This window comes from Silurus aristotelis (genome assembly GCF_946808225.1).
Source record: "Silurus aristotelis genome assembly, chromosome: 10".
Taxonomy (NCBI): domain Eukaryota; kingdom Metazoa; phylum Chordata; class Actinopteri; order Siluriformes; family Siluridae; genus Silurus; species Silurus aristotelis.
In genome coordinates this window covers 20,446,700-20,465,980 of record NC_139583.1, presented here as the reverse complement: position 1 = coordinate 20,465,980, position 19,281 = coordinate 20,446,700, and the positions used below count along the sequence as shown (strand labels likewise).

Sequence of the window (19,281 nt, the reverse complement as noted above, 5' to 3'; positions counted from 1 at the left end):
CCAATAATCGCATGAGAGGCATGTGAGTAGTCAATCGTAGCGAAGGGAGGCGGGACTTGTCGGAATGTGAGTAGGCAAAATAATAACTCGTTCGTGTCGCAGTCTCGGGTGCTTAGGCGAAAGTGGACTCGGGATTTGTCTGAATGAACAAATTTGGTGATCAAATTCAGTAGAAACCAGCGGGACACCGAGGTAAGATAATTTAATAAGCATTAATTTTAAATTTAAACTTAATTCCGGAAGTTAACGCAATGTAGCGGGAACAGTTGGCTAGTTCTAAGTTAGCGCTAGCGTTCATGGCCGTGTTTCAGAGCGTCCATATTGGGGTGAAATGTTTCATATGCGTCTAGAATTCACACTAGGGTCTATTTCATGAAACTGGTCTGTTTGTACAGGATTTATAAACGGACATTCTGATCCTTTCCTCCCTACATAGGGTACTCTGTGTGCACTACTCACAGTAGGGAGGCTGTGGGAACTCAGGCCTCTATACTTCTGCATGCATACACGAACATTATCTGTCTAAACGAGGCATTTCTGAACCAGTAAACCATGAAATCACAATTGATACAAGTACAAATGCTGTGGAGTAGAAACTGATCAAAAGAAGAGTGCATATGCATGTGTATGATTTAATAAAAAGTTTAATGAAATGAAAATGTGAGTGTCCTGTGTGTATCTTGGATTGAAACCATTCAGAACCACAAATCTGGAAGCAATATAATCTAAACTGGTCCAGATTCGACACTGGAGCTTCTACTGGTCATCACTGAGCCGTAAGTAGCAATGTCACTGTTTCATAGACAAGGTCATGGCCACCATCTGTTTTCCATCTCTGGACCATTTTTTGGTAATAACCAGCAGTGGTGGATGAAGTACACAAACCATGTACTTGAGTTAAAATGGAGATACAGTAGATTAAATTTTAATCCAGAAAACGTAAAAGTGCTCCCTTTAAACTTTTACTTGAGTAAAAGTACAAAAGTATATTTGCCTCCAAATGTTCTTAAGTAACCAAAGTACTATGATTTATAATGGCTATAATGTGCAATTATAATTTGTCACAAGACTCTTTGCTTAATCAACTAGGTTTATGTAAAAAAAGACTCTTAGCACAAAAATCCATTAATAGAAGGATATAATTGAGTCAAACACTGATGTGTATTAAAATGATCATGAGCCTAAAACCTTCTTTTCAACTCCTTAATAAAATCTTGCAAAATAAGGCCACGGGTGTTGTGGCAGGTTAGAGTCGAGAGTTTTTTCCCCATCATTTATTACTCTCAAAATGTTCTGCTTGCTGTTGAATTTGCCACTGAACTGTATGTTTGTGCAAAATAGATACTACCAAGCGGCAATCCAAACAAGCTGATTCAGGGTAGAGAGCGTGTGCTGTACCCTGATCGGGTAAAACAAGGAACGACTGATTATGCAAAAGTAGTTGAGTAAAAAGTAAGATATTTGACTTTAAATGTAGTGAAGTTAAAGTCTCCCCAAATAAAATACTCCAGTAATCTAAAGATGTATAAAAAAGTTACTTAAGTACAGTAAAGAATTACATTTAGTTTATTGTCCACCCCTGTTAACTAGTATGCAGTGGTTAATACCTACCAAAATGGTCCAGATCTGATGCTAAAGCTTATATTTGGCTAAAAAACATGTCATTGAGGTGGTCATAGATGGCAATGACCGCTGTTGCTGTTTCAGAGACAGGGTCATGGCCACCAGGGTCAGGGTGTCTAAAACAGAGACAGGGTCATGGCCATCAATGACCATGGCCACCAGGGTCAGGGCTACCATCTGTTATTTATCTCTGCAACTTTTTTTTTTTGTAGGTAATAACATGCATTGTTATGGTACCTACCAAAAATGGTCCAGATCTGACACTGAAGCTTGTACTGGCCTATAAAATGTAAACATCAAAGAGCCTTAGGTGGCCAGGACCCTGTTTAATAGAAAGGGTCATGGACACCATCTGTTATCCACCTCTGGAACTTTTTTGTGGGAAAGGATGGAGCATTGTGGTGGGAGGGCAGAGCCATGGGGGTGACAATAAGAATCTTGCCCAGAGTACCAAAATGCTAGAAACTACCCTTTTACACAGAATGTAAAAGAGAGAGAGAGAGACCGAGACCGGGGGGCACTGAAGAGAGAGAAAGAGAGAGATACTGGGCAGAGCTGACGGCTCAGCGAGGAAAGATGTGCTTAACCGCGATTGGGTGTGTGTCCTGGCGTGAGTACCCCATGAGAAAAAGGAAAGTGGTTTAATAAAAAGAAAGCGCTGTCTGTTGAACCATCGCCTGTGGTCTCTTTCTTGCAACCGAGAACCAGTAAAATCTGTTACAGATTTGTCATATTGTCACGTGATGTAGCAACTTTATTTTAACAAATCTTGCACAGTACCTCACTATGCTCAGTGTTGACAATCTCGCCATATAACAGATTAATTCGGCTACCAGTTCAGTGTCGGTCTGCTCGGCATCCAGCTTCACCTGTTCTCCGCGCTGCACACCGAAAGTCACGTGTCCACACACGCCACACGTGCACTGCCTAAACCGAGACTGGAAATCTGGTTCTTATCAAGTGTCCACACATGCACTTATTTATTGTATTAAATAGCTTCATTTGCAGTCAAATAATCGCACAAGCTGACATCGCGATTGCGATGCAATTAATCGTGCAGCACTACTTGGAACATTATAAAGACCAGATCCAATTTTGTGTTATATACATTGCCATACACAGTACGATATTTATTTATTTATTTATTTATTTTCAATGAATGCTTTGTTACCTAAAACAGACTAAAAAGGGGTAAATGGTGAAGAATAAAAATAGGGGAATATTATATAATAGAAACAAATAAAATAAAAATAGAATTATATAGCATATTATTATATTATTGCTTATACAGTCGTTTAGCCATCGCTATTTTGTGCATTTCAAAATCACTTGGGTCCTAAAACTGTTTTTGTTTTTCCTTCTTCCAAGGCATTAACTGCGAGAACTGCTTGTTTACTTGTTGCCTTATATGTTACAGCTCTTTACAAATGCCATTGTGAAAGATAATCTAAATTTATTCATTTCATCGGTCAGTGGTTTTAATGTTACAGCTGATCGGTGTGTGTTATACTGATTGACGATTCAAAAGTGCAACATGTCTTCAAACCACATACCTTCATGTGGTCTTGCATAAATTAGTTTGCCTGGTTACTTAGAGGGTCTCGGTCTTGCGGTTAGACAGAAGTCTCCATGGACTTTGACGTTTGCAGATGATATTGTGATTTGTGGTGAGAGTAGGGAGCAGGTGAAGAGAAGACAAGGTGAGGAAGGCAAGATTGAGATGGTTTGGACATGTGCAGAGGAGGGACATGAGTTGTATCTGTAGGAGAATGCTGAGGATGGAGCTGCCAGGCAGATGGAAAAGGGGAAGACCAAGGAGTAGGTTTATGGATGTGGTGAAGGAACATTTTTCAGCCATATGTTGTTCTCCAAATGTTTCAACCACAAAGTTGGAGGCACACAATTGTATAGGTCTTTGAATGTGATAGCATTACATTTTTCACTAGGAGAACTAGGACACCCAAACATGTTCCATGACAAGGTGCACGAAACGAGCTCCATGAATTTATGCTTTACATGGGTTGCAGGGGAAGATCTAGAGTGGCCTGCTATAAGTGCTGACCTCAACCCTTTGAGATGAATTAGAACACTGACTGCACCCCAGGACTCCTCATTGGACATCAATACCTAGTGCTTTAAGCCCCATGTGGCTGAATGAGCACACATTTTCATAAACACATGTCAAAATCAATTGGAACATCTTGATGATCACAAAACACATCTGAAGTATGGTCACTTGACCACAAATGTTTGTCCATATAGTGTATGTGTATGTGCTTTACAGAGGTGAAGAAGATACATATGCTGAGTGATGGAAAGTCTTGAAGAGGTTGGAAAGTAATGTGTAAACATTAGTCATGATGTTTTAGACTCTATTGGATCCATTACCAATTATCTTAAATTGATCATTGTACCCCTGTAAAGCAGATGCTTTTATCCCTGATCATCCATCATGGGGATTCAATTGCATTCATTCATTTAATCTCACATCCTGCATTCTGTCATTGTTCAGTCATTAATCACATTTATTTGATTGTGTTATTAAGACAAAAACGTATTTGTTGGGAAGTGAATGATTCTGAAGCACATTAATTGACTGTATTGAAGGCTACTGTAAATAACACAGAGATTAGATTAAATAATCATTGTCATTTTTAGCACCAGTTTTGAAAGCATGGGCAACACATCCCATTGCATGGAAGGTTTAAATCAGTTCTTCTGTGTTTTTTTTGTTTTTACAGGGTGTATAATGGTGGCACGGGGACTGAAGCGGAAACTCCGCGATGATGTCAGAGACCTGGGGTGGGAGAATCAGCTGCAGTCCGTGTTGAACATTTCCATAGACAAGTACCAGCGCGATCAGGCCCTCGTGGAGCCGAGCTTACTGCGCTCTGTTCTGATCACGAACACACTCCGTCAGGCCAGAACACATATGGAGGCCGCTCATGAGAACCCCATGAAAACAATTCAAACACATCATCGAGCAACGTGTTTCCGGCAAGAACTCGGCATGCCTTCCGGGTTCGAAGACGTGGAGGATGATTGCATGGAGGATCTGTCTTTATCCACCGCCATTACCGCCATTCTGAAGAATCTCGACACAGCTCTTGAAGGCAGCTCTGGCTCATCTGCCCCTCAGCATTCACCATTAGCCTCTGTGGAAAACCATCCAGGGGACAGGACCGCCAAAAGGAGTCCGAACAAAAGTTTATCTACTCACCTTCAAGACAGTGTCTTAGATGATTTTTTATTGGACTTTGACACGTCTGTATGCGAAATGGATATTACTGATCACACATTTGACCTTCCTGCAGATGACCTTGTGAAATATTTACCCTGTGTACCCTGTTTAGGGAATGAAATAGGATTTTTACACTCTATGTAGTGCACTGTAGGTTAAGCAAGGATTTGGAATTTAATGTCTTACCATACAGGTTTGATATAATGACTCTGTGACTACACTATTTGTAAGAACACATATATTTTTTTTTATAAAAAAAAAAAAAAAAGAGAGAGGAACTCCGATATCATAGATAGGTAAAATGTACAATAAGCATACACTGCTCCCTATGTTAGACAAATACACAAATATTTACATAATGGTCTCAATGAAATGAGGCTCAGCCAGTATATTTAGTGTGCCATATATATATAATGTATATGTGTGTCTACTCTACATAGAGTATGAATAACCGCTACTGTACCCTGTAATGCACTCCCTGTTTATGTAGTTCACTCTGTGTCAAGACTTTGTGTGCTCTACATAGGGAATGAAGCAAGAGAAGTACACTATGCACTGTGTTATGATCAGTTACTCCCCATATATGGGGACTATTTAAGGTATATTTAATGTTATAAATTGTTATACGGCATTTGTTCTTGTTCTTGTCTTTGCCTCAGCTGAGGAAGAGTTTAGTTTTTCAACATTTGAACTTTTTCCAACTCTTTCTTTCTCTTGCAGAAAATTAGCTCTCATCTATCTCTCTCTTTCTGCTTAAGATTATAGAAATGCAGAATATACAAGAGGTAATACTAATCCCTATTTATTTTTTTATTTTTTTATATTAAACTCTGTGTTGGCATGGGAGGTAGCATCACCGCTTTGCATGCTTCCCCAGTCTCCACATAGACTACCAAAAAAAAACAGGCCCATAGGTTAGATGGCTATGCTAAACTGCCTGAGATATGAATGAGCGTGTGCACTGTGCCTTGAACTGAACTGGCATATAATCCAGGGTTTAATACCACCACATGTGCAGTATTCGGAGGATTGCTTCGGAGAACATGTTTACTGAAAGCTGAGTGGGGTTGTAGTTTACAGTGGAAAAAAAATCCTATTCCACTCCAGTTGTGTGCACTACATAAGACATGTATTGTGTTTTCGAGCTCCATGTTCAACACCGTTATCTGGTTAGGGTGCTTCCTATATGTATGAGAGGACTGTACTGTAAGGAACAATAGTGCCTTCTACACCTGATCAAGTGCACTCTATCCATACACAGTTGTAATTCCTTGTGAAAAGGCAAAAAGCTTTTAATGTAAAAAGTTAAGGTGCCTTGTAATGCTGCAGGGTGGCAGAGAGAAAACCGCTCCAGGGTCTCTGTTTACTCTGTGAAGTTTAGCATTCTCTATTGTGTCTCGATTTCTCGAACTTCATGCTACCTCTCCAAAACATGGGTCTGGATCAGAGTAAAGATGAATTAACAAAATCATGTTAAAGGTGCTGCTTGCATAATGTTTTATAGGACAAAAAGTCCATGATGAATGAAACGTGCCTGTAATGAAAACCATATAAAACTGTTTAGACTGTTAAAACTCAAAAAAGTTTGTAAGGAAAATGGTAGCTTGCTGGACTTCTGTTCAAAAGGTTGTGGGTTCAAGTCCCACCACTGCCATGCTTCCACTATTTGGGCCCATGAACCAGGCCCTTAAACTTCCACTGCTCCATGTAGAAATAAGATCATTGTAAGTTACTTCATATAAGGCTGTCTGACAAATGGCACAACTGTAAATACCTCATGTTACTGTTTTACTTCATTGGAAAGTCTTTTTGAAAGTGATAGTTCAGCCATAAATGAAATGTTTCCTGTCCAATCCAGTTCGATTGTTGAAGTTTGCTTTTATAGCACTGATGCTGTGAGGCTGATATGTCTAATGGGGAATGGAACAGAACAGTATTTTAACAGTGCAAATTGCCGACATGTTCATTTGTTCCTGTTTCTTTTTTTGTTGACCTATTTATAAAAACTTTTTTATTAAATATTCTTTAATTATCTATCGTTATTACATAAAAACTTTGAATGATTGTTCAGTGTTTATACAAATAAAGGTATTAATCCAAATGGTTACAGGTGCTGTGTTTTCATCTCCCCCCCCTGGTTTATTTCTATTTATAGTGGCACAATTGAAATCCATGTCTACTTACATGGATGCAGCAGTGCTATTTAATTCTCTAATTCCAAACATATTAAAATTAAAGTTGCCATGGTTTCCCCCATTTATGATTTCATTTATAAAAACAAATCACAAAAAGCATTACAAATATAATCTGCTTAGCTAATGCAGTTTTAATTTTAAAGTTCTAGTTCAGTGAAACTGTAAAATGAGAAACAATCCAATGTATTGTACAATAGATTTCAGTGCATAATACAGCTAATCAGTGACCTCAAATGAGAGACGAAGCCGATCGTCTGTTTTTTCCACTTTGCAGAAAAGAAATCTCAAAATATATACAAATTTATGTAAAGTAAAAAGGCCCATTCACCCTATTCTTCCAAATGTTTCTTGAGTCTCTATAAGATGACTTTTTTCTTTCTGGGAGTGGGGCATCTCAATCCGCTGCCTAGCCCCTTAGGTTGTGAATCAGTATATTGTGTGTATATGAGTTCAAGCAATGTTAAGGACTTTGACCTATTAAACATGGTGGTTGATGACATGTCTAACTTCTACTTCAGTAAGTGTAAAAACCCCAAACATTACATAATAAAGGTTTGTCATAATTTTGTTGTCATGGTACAGTAGTAGGATTGTAGGTTAGCCAGCGTTTTTTTTTTTTTTTTTTTAGCAGTTCTAGTGAGGGAAAAATCAGCATGCTCCAGCTCATCTAAAGGATTTTGTAACTGAGACAGCACCTTGACGTACAGCCAATTACTCCTAATTAGCTGATCGAGATGCAGATATGTATTATTGTTATTGTTGTTTGAACATTGTTGTGTTTACTACAGGACCAAAAATATAGTAAAAGCCAATAAAGAAAGACAATACCGCATAAATTCCAGCCATCATTCATTTACTTACTTTTAAAAATTTCTAATATGCTACAATTGTTAATATGCTGTTATAATTCAAATTGAATAAACATTTATTATTTACAATCTACTGTAATGTCATCTCAGGATGGTTTATATAAGACATTTGGGATGTATGAATAAGGCTCACAGAGCTCTGCTAATATGTACATGTCTCAAAAGTCTCTTCCTGATTATAGTTCAGACATGACTGAAAGATTAGTTTTACACAACATAGTAAACCATTCTATGCATTTATTTTGATCCTCTGTTCCCCTCTTGTAACCTTAGCCCTTTTTGTTCCCAACATAGTAGCTTAAAAAAAAAAAATAATAAATCCACATTTATAATCATATTAGTATTATATATGTCATACAGGTAAATATCAATAACTTTCATAGGATTAACAGTTACTACTACTGCACATCACATCATATATGATCAGGTGTTTGTCAGACATTACAACATGTTCATTCAGGCAGGAGGCTGCATTATTGGGCACCGATAACTAAAGAACGCCGTTCACAAAGTAACAAAGACGTCTTTACTTTAAAACTTCGATGACCCAAAATGTTTAAAATATGGTTTACATTTCATTACAATATTAAAAGAATATAGATTGTAAGGCCTGCACACAACAGCCTTCGCAGAGTAGAACATTTACCAAATTGTTAAGTTTTAAATGGGTCAGATTATAAGTACCCAAAAAAGCACCTTCCTCTAAACTGCATGTTGGTGACAATATTGTCATAGCAGCTGCAATTTCACCATCACCATCAATGCAGCCTGGGCAGGAGAACAATAAACAAAATACTTTATTCAACAGCCATATATAAATAACATAAATGTCAAGTTCCACAGATTGTCTCTGATGAAATCTATACGTATCTAAGAACACACAGGATAAGGCACGAATGGTCCAAAAGAAGTTGTGATTCAAAACAAATAATTTTATTATTTGTAACCGTTTCAGCGTTATTGAGACCCAGCAGAAGCAGTACGCCTCAGATCAAAAGATGTCTCCAGAAAAGTGGCAAGAAGAAAAAAAACAACATTTGTAAACATGACTCCATACAGACTGACTGATATTGCACTGTGTCAAATGTCCAAAATTTAATCTATTTGCAACAAATAACTTTAAATAGTATGCTTAATGGGAAAGAAAGTCTGGTGAATACTAAATAAAGCAAAAACAAAAATAGAAAAAAAAAAAAAAAACCCTAAAATGAATTTCCTAATTCATAAGTTATATTTAGAAAAACTGCAGGAGCCAGACATGTGACAAGAAAAAATATATATATATAATACACTTTGGATACAACAATAAAGTATAGAAGCCGAAATATTCCCTTACTGCCCAATAGTTCATTATTAGTTCTGGCTTAAAAAAAAGAAACTATCCAATATGCACCTGTTCATTGTGGTCCAAATAGAAAAGATGAACAATTTGTTTGCTGTAGGTACTTTAAAAATAAATAATTTGTTCCAGTAAACATGAAAATCTAGCAAAGAGAAACCGTTGCAAATGAAAGTCGTTCTTTGTTCCCATACAACTTGATCAATCCTGCTCTGAATTCAAAGCCCAATCTTTACACTTCCCTCATTCTCCACTGCCCAGTGAACACAGCGTCAGCCTGGATGAGTTTATTTGCTAATAGAGTTGTAAGAGACACGAGCGCTTGGGTCCAGTGGCTTTGTGTCTCTCTCGCACTCGTTAGGTTCTACAGCAGGGCTTTCTCTCTCTTCATCGCCATCGTCGTCGCAGCTTGGCAAATGGAAAAACGCTGTCCATCCTTGAACATCGGCCAGTTTATGGAAAGAGCGAAGGACTAAGTACATTGCCATCAAACCTACAAACAGGTAAACTAAAAGAAAAGAAAAAAATGGATGAAACAAAAAGAATTTATTCTGCTAGACATTTTAAACTCAGCACTTGTTAAGAAATAGCACTTGTTAAAATATGTATAGATTTGTAGTATATTGTGAATTCATTGTGAACAAGTCGAAAACTTGCCATTTGCCATTGTGTTGTGACACCGAAGTGTTCTTTTGGGGACTGGTATAATTATGTCCATTTCTTTCTCACTAGCTTGCTCTCTTACTGTTTTGCTTGCTTTTTCATGGTCTCGGAAAACACAGGCCATTTGGAATTTTTTGATTTTTTGGCTGGAAGTATGTGCAGAAAAGAAATTGTAGACTCCAACTTTATACAATTGTGGCTATAATGTGTACACACACACACACACACACACACACACACACACACACACAGAGTGACCCCAGAACATATTTCTCCAGTCCAATTATAATTTAAAATATAACAGAATTTTTTATCTCCTCAATCTGAAATCATGAAGTCCAAGGAACCGCCTGTACAATATGCTCAGTACTCCATTTAGCTGCAACGAGTTATTAATGCACCCAACAATAGCCAAATAGGTCATGAATTATGCTGACCCATGGTCAAGGAAGACACAGGGAGTCAATAAACAGGCTTACAGCTAATGGCAAAACTTGATCTTGATCAAGAGCTTTTAAAACGAAAGTAAATCGAATAACTGTAAGAGAAGGCAAGCAAACTTTGCTGATTGGGTATCTATCGGTTTGGTATGTACCTTGGTATTGAAGTCACGGGTCGAATCGATTTTGGTGCGATTAGGGGAAAGAAATGCAAAAACATAAAACTGCTTGGTTTTTATTAAACGCACTTTATTATTATTAACATTTGTGATCGACATTTGCACAGTTTACACTTTTAAAACAATTTTTAAATAAAATGCCTGTTTGGTTAAATCATATATAGAATAATATTTAATTATATTTTATAATAATTAAAAAATAAAATTATATAAAATGTTATAAAATTAATCAAATTAATGCAATACAATTTATTATATTGATTAAATTGAGTAAATATTTAAATATCGATTTTTTTTGTGTTTTCATGCATACGCAAAACAAATCTTATTTTGCGGTACGGAGCGAGTAGCCACAGTGACTGGGATTGTTGTGTATGTTTTTAAGTTTAATTATAATAATAAATGCGCAGAGTGTGTGAGACAGAGACTAAACAAACTTGCACCACTTAATATGTTTCAGAGGGACTACTATTTTAACTATGTTCCACACTGTACTGTCCAATAAGTTACATCCCTAATACATATACAAATACATACACTCTCACACACATAACCGTGAGTTTTCAGATGCAAAAGCTTTGAATACAAAATATGTCTCTCTTCTCCAGCAGACAAATGTTTTGGTTGATTTTTAAGATACTTGGGCTGAACAATTTGCTTAAACCTGGCAACCGTGATTATTATTATTAGCTTTCTGTGAAGGCTTCAAAGTTCATGGGATATCTAACTGTTGTATTAAACACGGTTGGAAATATTTACATCATTTTATGCTGTCTGAGAAATAGATAGAAAGCCTGTAACTAAAACTATGGATGGAATAAGTATTCATTAAAATATGAAGATAAAATGCCTAATGTAAAGTGAAATTATCTGAAGTGAAGGTGTTTGGATAGAATGTAGGAATTTAAAATATTTATACTAATTGCAATCAAATATTTGTAAATTATTAGAACAGAATAGCCTACGTCACATATACATTACAACACAGTGAAATTATTTTCTTCCCATATCCCAGCTTGGTTGAAAGCTGCCGTCAGAGCGCAGGCTAAGCCACAAAGTGCAGAGGGTTAAGGGCCTTACTCAGGGGCCCAAGAGTGGCAGCTTGGTGATGCCTGGGCTTAAACCCCTGACCTTCCGATTAGTAAACCAGCAACTTAACACTGAGCTACCTCTCCCCCTAAAATACTAAGAGAGCAGGTACACATTAGTGTGCTGCTACTAAAAGAGCAAGCAAGTGAGGTAGAAATGGACATAATTATATCAATCCCCAAGGGACACTTTGTTGTTACAACACAAGAGCAACAGGGAAGTATTAGACTTTAGATTACCATGGAATATCGGTTATGTTGCTACACATCTGACTTAAACCATGTGGCAATTTGATATTTGTAATCAAATGTTGTGGTTTATTAGTATGAAGCTACACAAAAACAAAAAACACCAAAAAAAAAATCTCTCACACACAAATCATCTCTTACACACAAAACAGACGTTGCACACACTCAACAGGTTGCACTGTTAAATGGACATTGTAGATCAAATATGTTTAAAGGTCACATGGCTTTGTGGCCTCAACCTTGCCTAAAAATCACAGAAACTCACACATCAATAAAAAAACCTATGCTTGTGACATCAATGAAGTATAAGAAAGTTCTCAAAAATTGCACTGTAATACAATAAAACTGTTAATCCATTACTGAACATCTGACCAGCTGTGTTCCAATCACATTTGATTGTACCTACTGAACTTTAACTCTGTTCCTCTGGTCCATAACAAAGATCTTTAATTTAGCCAACATGAATATTCATCTGTATATATGTGTGTGTGTTAGAAAGATAGGAAAAGATAAATATATAGAGAGAGAGGAAGAGAGAGAGAGAGACACACACACACACACACACACACACACACACACACACACACACACACACACACACACACACACACACACACACACACACTTCATCAATAGGCCTCAATGTTCCATTGCCCAAAACAACTTGTGACAAAAAAAAAGTCTCTTAATATGTTATCTGCAAAACATGAACATGTGCTTTTCTCTAATTAAGGGGTTTAATAAACAAACTCACTTAAACAAATCCCTATAGCCACACTCCAAAATGTAGTTCTAAGCGTTTAAAAAAAAAAGTGGAGTGTTTATATTTATATTATAACCATCAAGTATGGAATTGGATGTGATGGTCAGGTGTCCAAACACTTTCGCTATAGTGTATTTTTGGTTCATGTTTTTAATTATTACTGTTAAGAACATATTCTGTTAACATACACATCAATTAATTTGTTTAAATAAGCCCTATAACATTCGATATAATGTGGAAATGTGACAAAAGCGACCTCAACGTTCTGTCAATGCGTTTTATCATAGTATCATAGACATCTATTTGATGAGATAATCTTGATTAGTGAAAATTGTAATAAGGCAAAACCTGTTATAAATTTAAATCAACCGCCATGAAACAATGCAGCTCCAGGAAGCTCAAGAGCATATGCAAATTTATAACCTTAACATAAGTCAAAAACATACAGGAAACAAATGTATTTGCTGAAGTAATTAGATCTTATGCTAATATTTGTTTTCATGAAGTCTTTGAGAAATGCAACTAAGCACTTTCTACTTAGAGACAGAGCGTCAATTCTCGCATAGATGATACGAATGTTGATTCAGTCCTCAAACGGAGACAAAACAACATGCACCTCTTTCTCACAAATACACTAATTATCACCATTGAAGTGTGAGGCAACTGAATGCAACGTAACACCTGAACCCCTTTTAGTCCTCGTTCCAATAAGGTTTACGTTTTTTAAATTGAAAAAAAAAGTTCGGTGGAAAGTAATCTTTTTGCCGTGCCAAACCATATGCAATAAGAGGATAGATTTAAGTCTATCATCATATATATATAATCCAGTATAAGCCTAAATGGATTAAGATCTTTAAGCTTGGACATATCTTCTTGCTCGGCTGTTTGCCAGATTTCCACACTTCTATAACAAACGCACTTTTATTTTGAGAATAAACAATTAGATCCTTTACACTAAGCACTGATCTCAACGGATCAACAGCTTATTAACGAATACTTGTTACTTAATGTGTAAATGATATTTGGTAAAATTAACCAGATGACTGGGTTGATTGCCAGGTAAAACTGCAAAAGAATGTTTGGAAGTTCATTTACAGAGAACACCAGGTTCTGATAATGTAGCAAACTCTACTTTTTTTATTATTAGGTATTTAACTAAATGAAACTGCCATGAAACTGGCAGTATACTATGTTAAAAAAAATTTGTAGCAATTTATTAACACCATCATTATCGTGAAGGTTGGATTTTGTCCGAGTTAGTCATAGCAAAGCATCTTATTCCAAACGTGCAACATGATAACGTTTGATGGAGTGTATTTGTTTTTTGATAATGGAATGCAATATTAGTCGAGTATTTCCGACTGAATTTTCAACAAATTTTCAAAACTGCCCACATCATACCTTATAAATTTTACTGTTTAACAGTCATTGGACACTTTATAAACATTTATAACATCAATTTTAAGTTCACTTCAAAATCTTCTATGAAATATTGCCAGTCCCATAGCTGATAATTAAATACCCTTAACTAATGTATGTGTGCCCAGACAATGTACAGAACACACATACATTATGCTCTTTTTCGTGCTGTATTTGAACTTGGCAAATTGTGAAACTGCATTCAAGTTTAATTTTAGAAAGTATTTACCTTAAGTTAACCTGGCAGACATCCTTATCCAAAATGACTTACAATGAAGGTTAAGTGCTAATGCTCACAGGCAGAGCAGTCAACTCACATCCTTCTGATTAGAAGTCCAAAGTCTTAACAACTATGCTACTAGTATTACTGATGTATTCTACATAATGTAGCCTATTTTGCATAAAACATTACTTCTGAAAGTTTTTTATTTGTGCACAGCTGCTGTAGCCAGCTCATACCTCAGAAGACGAGGAATCACATGCAAGCTACTGAACCCTTCAGACATATTGCAACAAGCTCCAGCTACTTCAAACATTTAATCACAAACCATGTAATAAGACTGGCTAATAGAGAGTGGCATTTTTGTCCATCATACAGGTTTATGCAAGTGCATAATTTATGCAGGTTACATGCAGAACAGGCTAGGGTTAGGGTTAGGGTAGACATAGCCTTATTAAATATTCAACAGAGGAAAAACTGCCAATCATGATCAACAACTAAACTCTATAATACATCAAATATATTGCATAAATATAAATGTTAATTTATATCAAGGTCAACTGCTAGGAATCAAAAACACAGAACGCTTTTTCTGAAATCAATTAGTGTAGATGCAAATTACATTTTCGTTTTGCTATAAAGGAATGTGAAAAGGAATGTCCCTCACTTTAGTATGGTTACAGATGCCATGAAGTGAAGTATGTTGCAAAGTATATCCATGTGTGCAACTTTGTATAACTTTTACCAGATTATAACTAAGAACTACAAAACCTGCTCCATTCAGAACTCTGCGAATGTCAGACTGCATACCAACTAACTGTATGTCCAACTTTGCAATGCAAAACACTTGCAAATCCTGGCCTTAATAAAAATAAATAAACAAACAAAAAAAAGGGTCGTTAGCTCATCCACTGTTCTTTCTGCCGTCTAGCTCATATACTTATTAGCAAAGCAGGAAAATGCCATCTGCAGAAGTAGCACATACACGGCATTCATTTAAAAAAGGTTCAAAATGAGCCTTACTCTGACTTAACTGTCTATAATTACACTGTGGTGACTGACATTCAATAGTTTAGAGTTACGAGTCTTTGAGGTGAAGCTCTGCAAAATCAAATTAACTTTTGCAACTGTGTAGAACGCTGGGGGCTCATTCACAGCCAGAACAATGAAGTATGTTAGTTAAACAACGATGTATCCAGTGGCTAATAACATTTCATGGGGACCAAGGACACCCCCACCCACCCCTAAACTCCGCCCCTGAGATAAAGTAGTATGAACTTCATAGGATATCTAAATCCTAGATGTAGAGAATTTGCAATACGGCAACAATACTGGACAATATTATGTATCTTAGCATGAGCTTAGCTTATCAAGCCAGCTAATGTCAGTGATTTACAGCCACCTACACTGTTACATGGTTCATGGTGTGTGCAGCAATCAAGATGTGGAGTCACACTGTAAACAGGGAAGGAACTGGTAGCTGAGAAAACTACCACAAATCAATTGGGTACGGCTAATTTCAACATTGACTCAAACACATTATATCTCTTTATCCCCAAGATGTACAGCAACTGTTAAACCACTGACTGTAGATGTAATTTAGCATGGTATTCTACAAAACCACATTCTACATTACCACAGTACACAGTTTACCATATTTGATATAACTATACCATATTATTATTAGAATGATTTACTTACCCATAACAGATATCTTGTAAAGTTGTCTGAACTTCTGTTTTGGCTGCTCGCCTGGGACAAAGTCGCCTAACCCAATGGTGCAAAGGGAGATGAAGCAGAAATAAAAGGCCTCCAGGAATGACCATGAACCTTCAATGATGCTGAAAACAGTAGCAGGCACTAAAAAGAACACCACAGACACCAGCAGGAGCAGGAGGACAAAGTGTACAGTGTTGGCCATGTGAGGATGCCAGCCGAACCGGCGACGCCATGACGCCACTGGCCGAAGGTATAACGGCGACATGAGTCGCTGCACACATGCAGTCAGCACCAGCATGGTGAAGGGGACACCTAATAGAGCATACACAATAGAGAATGCTTTCCCCGTATCAGACAGTGGAGTGGTATGGCCATAACCTAGAGAAAACATAAGCATATATTATTTATTTGGATTTATTTAAAACTTGCGTAGCAATTTTTAATGGTTACTATCGCTTTCCCTATGCGTCAATAATTGTAAAACCAACACGATGCTATAAAAAATTACCGTAATTTCCGTCTATAAAGCGCATATATAAGACGCACCCACTGAATTTGACAAAGATTTTTATTTTAAACATAAATAAGCCGCATGTTTCTACACTGAAACTAATGAACTTTACACAGGCTTTAACAAAAGACAGTGTCTGTTACATGGTGTAATGGGTGAAATATGTTGTGGCTCCTTTAAGAGCAGAGCAGCATTTTGGGAATAGCATGCCGCCGCTTTTTTCCTGGATTACTGCATGTGTGCAAGACCGAGGAATATGTCCTTATTATTTTCTGATGCTCATTTCCAAGTTTCTGGAAATTTGGCTTTGGTTTGAAACCTAATATAAAAGCAAATTACTGTAAGCATCTGGTAAGAGATTATATTGTCTTTATTGAATGTTAGTGTTAGTTTTTATATATTCTTTAATGGTCTAATTAATTTTTTTTTATAAACTTTTCATGCTCAAGTTTGATGTAAATATCAACAGGTAGTGAAAAGGTGCAAATGCTGCTACTCCTTTACGCTCAACATTAAGAGATTTGTGCAGTGACCAATAAAACCAAATTTTAACATTTTGTACTATACATAGTTCTGAAAACTACAGAAAACAGAAAGGTGCCATGACCTGTTTTACATATGGGGGAAAAAAAAACATTTAAAACTTTTTAAAATCACATGACTTATCTCAAGCAAATTCCAGATATGTTGACAGCTGAATATTTTTATTCCTTGGCTTAAGTCCATGGAATGTACTTATTCATACTTAATTTAAATTCTTTATTAAAAATGATTTACAAGCAAATAGTTAAAGGCAAGGTTAGAAAGCAACCTAAATAAAATCACTTCTGCATAGCTTTGCCAAAAGTAGACTACTGGCAGAAATTTAGATTTTGGTCAAAAAATTTTTTTTCCTAATTTGTGGCCATTTTAAAGAACTTCCCTGAATGCTGTACTGATATTAGTTTTTTTGGGCTGGATAACATGTTCCTGTGAAATGTTTGGCTTCCTGTCTGATACAAATTCAGCAAAAATGAAAATGTCCACACTTGACAAGAACTTTCAGTTAAGTTATTTCCTAGAAAGTATTTAAAAACCTAGGACAACTTTTTTGAGCTCAGTCTTAAAACAGAAGTCTTCTTTTTTTTTTTTACTTGTTTATTTAGGGCAAGTTTCAGCATGTGTATGTAACTGTGGGGTAAATAAAATGAAAACAATCTATGAAAAGATAATTACACTGAACTCCACCTAAAACTTAAGGCACACAAGAACACACATGCGCACACACTCTCACACAGATGGCTGCTAACTAAACACTTCTAGCACAGTTCAAACGGAAGTTGCTGGTGGAGCCTCAAGCTCATGAACACTAGAAACACTGTAAACATTCAAACACGGCTTGGTTTTACAGCTTGAGAGCTACCAAAGCTAAAAGACAGTAATAAGCATTACATTTAGCAGGGTGCAAACTGCATGCCTATACTACACTTCTCTGAAATCACTTCCTTTAGTATATTAATTTTTGTTCTTTAACAAAACAAGTGTGCATATTTAGTGTGCAGTTCCTGGTGACGTCTGGGAAGTGCCGGTTCTTCTGTAACAAACAAAATATCCCTTCTGCATCTAATTTATTTTAGGGGAAGTCCCACATGCATTCACTAAAGATCTGGATTTTCCAAAAAAACTATTTATAATATAATGAAAACATCAAACCTTCAACTGTAGACGTGTAACCAAGAATTGGCACTTAATCATAAACATAGTCATAAAATATGAAGCTCATACCGATCATCCTTTCAACTCATGGGTCTAGAAGAGTAATGGTTTATAATTTCACTGTTTCATGTCACCCAGAAGTTCTCGTTTGAGTCTGGATCTAATCAAGGTTCTTGGGCAGGCCATCTCATAGCCACTACTGTCTCTGGCTTGGAGATAGATATCGAGAGATAGAGAGCTAGATAGAGAGATAGATTATTTTTTTTCATAGCCTGTTCTCAGTACTTCTTAATTCTAGATCTAAAATAAATCTTCAGAAACCAAACATGTTTTTACACTACACACAATGTCATTAAAAAGCAATCAAATGCAAACAAAAACATTTGTTTCGAAATTTTTTGTACGTTAAGATGCAGTTAAGGAAGTTGAAACTGGATCAGACTCACCGATGGTGGTCACCAAAGTGTTGGAGAAGAACAATGCAGACGCCAGGTCCCAGTTGGAGTACTCGGAGGAGTTTTGTGCTAGTGACACTCCGTATTTGTTCGCGTTTAGGAGTGTTTGTAAGAGCTGCTCCAGTGTGGATATGTTAATACAGCTCATATTACTGATAAGCTGCTGTTTGAGAAGATTCAGCTCGGCCTGAACTTTCTCCTCCAGCGGCTTCTCCAGTGCCGAGAACACTAAAGCTCCGAACACCAGATACAGCACGTATACACACACCAGAACCAGCGACAACACACGCGACTTGTATGAAGTGGACATACTGGTAAAATGACGGTCAGGTGATACACACGACGAGGATGATCCAATTCTTTTATTTCAACTTCTGCTTCTTTATACGCGCTACTGATTTCTCGCCTTGATGTGAAACTCAGAAGGGTTGCCAGATTGCTGAGTTTCACGAAGATGGGTATTTTAAAAGCGAATTGGCTTCCAACAAGACTTTTAATTTTACTTTTAATGTGAAGCATTCGAAAATGTACACTCTTTCAATCTTATTATTGTCTGCTTAAAATCCAACAATTCCGTTTTCACTTTCTCGTGTGTGTTCTGGCGTTTTATATT

General features: G+C 36.7%; 2 protein-coding genes across 2 annotated transcripts in view; one reads left to right on the top strand and one right to left on the bottom strand.

Annotated features, from left to right (window-relative positions):
- LOC310732301 (uncharacterized protein) overlaps positions 1–19,281 on the top strand; it is a 160,980-nt gene that overhangs the window by 10,669 nt on the left and 131,030 nt on the right. The window lies entirely within an intron of this gene.
- On the bottom strand, positions 5,122–19,254 carry kcnk6 (potassium channel, subfamily K, member 6). The gene is made up of 3 exons (XM_083552723.1): positions 18,660–19,254; positions 15,990–16,385; positions 5,122–9,775 (listed from the first exon to the last, which is right to left on the bottom strand). The coding sequence occupies exons 1-3, from the start codon at positions 18,976–18,978 to the stop codon at positions 9,555–9,557; spliced, it is 936 nt and encodes a 311-aa protein (XP_083408849.1). The 5' UTR covers positions 18,979–19,254; the 3' UTR covers positions 5,122–9,554.